This window comes from Chaetodon trifascialis, chromosome 19, assembly GCF_039877785.1.
Source record: "Chaetodon trifascialis isolate fChaTrf1 chromosome 19, fChaTrf1.hap1, whole genome shotgun sequence".
Classification (NCBI taxonomy): Eukaryota; Metazoa; Chordata; class Actinopteri; order Chaetodontiformes; family Chaetodontidae; genus Chaetodon; species Chaetodon trifascialis.
In genome coordinates, this window is record NC_092074.1 from 23873961 (window position 1) to 23878960 (window position 5000).

Here is a 5000-nt window from a genome sequence, read left to right on the forward strand (position 1 = left end):
TACTGCTGACCACATTCTCCCAATGAGCTCCAGGCTTCTCCACACGTTATGTTGATGTTTTCTCTGTGCTACGTTTTCATTTCTGACTCATTTCACTTCCTTGTGCATCACTTTTTACGGATCAGAACGTTGGATTTCTTTTTCCGTTTCATTGAGTGAATTCAGACGTCTGCTCTCAGCGTCATGCGAGTGACTGGACAGATGCTGCATGCTTATTTCTCCTGCTGTGAACACAATTCCCTGTTTGTTTGCTGTTTTTAACTCAGAGTTTCATGTCGTGCAGTGTAGTCTGCATTACAGAGACTAAAGACACAAACCTGTGGACTGATTCAGAGACACTGCAGTGGACAGAGACGTGTCTCTGCTGTGCAGCTTCGCTCCATGATTTAAATGTTTTTACTGCATTAACATAAACTTTAATAAACACCATCGGACTCATCCTGACGTGTTTCTTTTTGTCTCTTTGTCCACACATACAGAACGTTTCACTGTCCTGCAGCTTTGGACGAACTGGAGGACTGACTGTTCATCTGACAGGAGCTCTGAGACACCGAGAGCTGAACGTCAGCAGTTCGACCTCTTTGTCTCCAGGCTGCTCTGAACGCTGTGAAACTCGGCAGCACTTAGCAGGATCCTGGATCCACGCTGTTTTCCTCTGGGCCTCACCGATATCTAAAGCTAAGCTAAGCAGCTGATGACTCCTCACGCGTCCAGGAAGAAGCGAGAGCAGCGAGAACGTTTCTCTCCACATGCAACGCTTCCTCCTCTTTCAGCTGCCAGCTCTGCGAACATTTTCAGAGGGTGAACTCGTCTTCTCGACTCAGATCACTTTCCTCTGGACCAACTGCTGAGCTGACAAAAGTTTTCCTCTCCTCCTCCTCCACACACACACACGCACACACACACACACACACACACACACACACACACACACACACACACACACACACACACACACACACCATAGCGCGAACACACTTGATTTTCAGAGCATTTTGTCTCAGGAGCACAGCAGCAGTGAAGCTCAACTCCCCTGACAACAGAGAAATGTGCACATAAAGCATCGAACCTGTTCCCCTCACACACAGACGAGGAGCTCGCTGCACAGCAGAGTCCTGCACTTACATCCTGCACACAAACACGCACTCGTGAGGTAACGATGCACAAAACCAACAGCTAATCAGAGCCGATAACGAGACGGCCGCCACGAGCTAAAGCCTGCCACGCCGCAGGCAGCAGGCGGGACTGTGAGGGCGCGGCATCAGGAGCAGGACAGCACAAAGAGCGGGTCTTACTTTGAGTATTCTTCGTTGTCTCTGTCACAGCGAGAGTCCTTGTGCTTCTCCCAGTCTTTGCCGTGTTTGCACGTGGTCAGCAGAACAACATCGTCCCCGTTGTGGATGTGATACAGAGCGTTCCTGGTCTCTGAGCCGATGCCCGTCAGGTATCGCTTCCCTTTGAAAACCAGCAGGTACTTCCTGGAGGGCGGGGCGTCGTTGAGCGTCAGGTAGCCCACGCCCCCTCCCTTCAGCGGGTGATCCCTGGAGAACAGAGGGATGGAGACGTCAAAGTCGGGTCTGAAGTTGACCGCGTCGGCGCTGGCCTTGGCCAGCATGGCCTGGCCCACCTCGAAGCCCAGGTCCTCGGTGTAGTCCGGCCAGGTGCCGGAGTACAGGTTGAATATGAGGTGGTTCCTGCCGTCGTTCCACGTGGGCAGGCTCTGGATGCGGATCCTGACGTTCTGGACGTACTGAGCCGAGAGCTGGTCCCTGTCCAGCGTGTCCACAGCCAGGACGAACAGGCAGGCCCGCGAGGGGTCCGCGGTGTGGAAGCGAGACTCCTCGATGGACGACAAGATCTTCTGGTAGGTCACGGAGATCTCGTCCCCCCTCTGAGGAGGGTAGACGTAAACCCTGAAGCCCGACTGGCAGCGAGCGAAGTCGAAGCAGGTTTCCATGCGGCAGCGTTTGTTCCTGTAGATGTTGTCGCGGATCGCACGTCGTTCTCGAGGTGAAGTGTGCTGGTGATGGAGCTGAGGACTGTCCTCCTGGACACACACACACACACACACACACACACACACACACACACACACACACACACAGTTAGGACAGCAGCGGATCTACATCCATTACACCTCCTCAGTAAAGTCAATCCATCAGTCCTGATCGATCAGCTGATGAGTCGATTCATCGATTAGTTGATTAAAGAGAATTAATCTCCAACTATTTTCACAATCAGAATCAGAATATTTTAGTGATCTCAGTTTCGTGAGCCATCATAAGTCCTGGATCTGTTTCTCTAACCGGACTTCCTGGATCTCATCAATACCTGAAGCAACGCCAACCAATCAGGTGTGACACCTGCTATCGCTCAGGTGTTTCCTGTCGTCATCTCCCTCAAACAAACGCTAAAAAATAAAACGTTTCATTCTAGACTGGTTCAACCATCTGCTTAATCGTCTTGAGACCCCCCCCCCCATCACTCCTGCCCCTTTAAGCCACCTCCACCCACCTCTTGCTCTCCCCCCTCCAGGTACGGCTCCAGCTGCTGGGTGGACTCTGGCCAGTGCCTGGGAGGTCTGGACGGGCTTCTCTGGGGCAGGGGCTGGGGCTGGTACGTCTCCTGGTTCTGGCGGTAGTACTGGTATTCCTGCTGGTGGTACTGGGGGTACTGGGGGTACTGGGGGTACTGGGGAAACTGGTGATATTGGTACGGCTGTTGCTGGAACTCCCCGATTTGCAGACCCCACAGGTAGACGAGAAAGAGAAGACCGGCCCCCACAGACACAAGCAGGTACCGCTTCTTGGCCTGCATGTGTGCTGTGGGAGGAGGAAGAGGAGGACGTGGTGGGAAGAGCGAGGGAGGGAGGGAGGGAGGGAGGAGAGGAGGGAGGTGCAGCAACAAGAGGAGGAGGAGGAGAGGGGGGCGAGGGGCTGATGGTGATGCAGGGGAGAGGAAGAAGAGGATGAAGTAAGAGAGAGGGAGGATGAAGAGGAGGACAGGAGAAAGGGAGCAGCTAGATGAGATGAGGAGGTGCAGGGACGTAGACACAGGTCAGCTGGACCCACAGGGCAGCCTCTCTATCCACAGCTCGGCATTGTGGGATTTGGAGTCACTGAAAGATTAAAAAAAGCTGATTGTAGGTTTGAATGAAGTCACAGAGTCTGGAACCAATCAGGACGTTAAAACAGAGTAAAAGTACACGACTGACAGTAAAGTGAAGAGAGAAACAGAGTGAGGAGTGAGGAGAGAGGGGTGAGGAGTGAGGAGTGAGGAGCAAGGAGTGAGGGGCGAGGGGCGAGGAGTGAGGAGCGAGGAGTGAACAGTGAGGGGTGAGGAGTGAGGAGCAAGGAGTGAGGGGCGAGGGGCGAGGAGTGAGGAGTGAGGAGCGAGGAGTGAGGAGCGAGGAGCGAGGAGTGAGGGGCGAGGGGCGATGAGTGAGGAGCGAGGAGTGAGGAGCGAGGAGCGAGGAGTGAGGAAGTGAGGACGAGGAGCGAGGAGTGAGGGGCAAGGACGAGGAGCGAGGAGTGAGGAGCGAGGAGTGAGGAGCGAGGAGCAAGGAGCGAGGAGTGAGGAGTGAGGGGTGAGGATGAGGAGTGAGGACGAGGACGAGGAGTGAGGAGTGAGGGGTGAGGGTGGAGGGGCGAGGAGTGAGGAGCGAGGAGTGAGGAGCGAGGGGTGAGGAGTGAGGAGGGAGGAGTGAGGGGTGAGGAGCGAGGAGTGAGGAGTGAGGAGTGAGGAGCGAGGAGTGAGGAGTGATGAGGAAGGAGTGAGGGGTGAGGAGTGAGGAGTGAGGAGTGAGGGGTGAGGAGCGAGGGGTGAGGAGTGAGGGGTGAGGAGTGAGGAGTGAGGGGTGAGGAGTGAGGAGTGAGGAGCGAGGAGTGAGGAGTGATGAGGGAGGAAGCTGATCAGCGGCAGACCCTCTACAGACCGGATCACTGACACTCAGGACAGACGTGAGCTCACAGAGACATTCACAGACAGACGCAGAGGACACACGCATCAAGTCAAAGGTCCAAACGGGATCAAAAGTCTCATCAGTCACATTGTGTGAACCATCAGATCAGAGCAGCTTTAAATTTAAACCCTTTGACAGGTTCACAAATTCAACTTTTGTTTGCATCTGAACAACGTGTGTGCTCACGTGTGAGGAAGACTGTGGACTTCTTCCTCATTTACGTCAGAATAACTGGAGGTTTGTTTCAGAAATACACTGAACTGCTGGATGTTGAAAAGCAGTCTGGATGATAAAAACACACATGGACCAAATATTAATGTCTAATTTTCCACCATCAAACCGCCTTCACTGCACCTACCTGTTAACAGGGAACACCTGTGGTCCCAGGACGGGACCGGGATCTCCGCCGCTCTCCCCCGCAGCCTGAGCAGGTCTTCACAGTGCGGACACACATTCTCCAGCGAACCCCAGCGAACACCAGATCACAGATCCATCCACAGGCGATCAGTTCGATTAAAGCCACGTGCAGGGAGCCGTCAGTGAGCTCTGCGTCCGCAGGGGAGCCGCAAGCGAGGCGCTGCCTTCATCCTCCACCGCGTCCCGGTCCCAAACTTTCCCCCAGAAAAGAGCCGCACGGGCGGGTCTCATGTGCGGGGCGAACACGCAGGTGTGTGAGAGCACGGCAGGTGTCCGCGGTGTGAATTCAGACACACAATCACCTGCGAGAACAGCAGCGGTAACACCGACAGCATCCATCCACGATCAGCTGATGTGTCAAACGAGGCGCGTCCATCTCCAATCAACAGCTGCCATCCGTCCACAAAAACAGGAGATCCAAACTTCACAGTTTACGTCCACAGTCCCGCCGCTGCGCTCCGGGAACCAGCAGCACGAATCATCATCCAGGTGAGTTAAGAAAATGCCGGCGCACCTGATCCGGACAAACGCGCCCAGTAAAATCCTGGAAGGAGCGGCTCGACGACGGCAGCTCTCTGTCAGCGCGGTGGAAGTGACGGATCAGAGGAGTGAAAGCAGTGTT

At 54.6% G+C, this 5000-nt stretch overlaps 1 protein-coding gene across 1 annotated transcript in view; it reads right to left on the reverse strand.

Annotated features, from left to right (window-relative positions):
* The window catches only part of LOC139347780 (exostosin-1), a 130589-nt gene extending 125590 nt beyond the window's left edge, over positions 1-4999 (reverse strand). The window contains exons 1-3 of the mRNA XM_070987568.1: positions 4320-4999; positions 2515-3118; positions 1296-2047 (exon numbers count right to left, since the gene is read on the reverse strand). Of these exons, the coding sequence (XP_070843669.1) occupies positions 1296-2047; positions 2515-2817 (1055 nt within the window). The 5' untranslated portion in view covers positions 2818-3118; positions 4320-4999. The remainder of the gene's footprint in view (positions 1-1295; positions 2048-2514; positions 3119-4319) is intronic.
* Between the last annotated feature and the right edge of the window lies 1 nt (position 5000).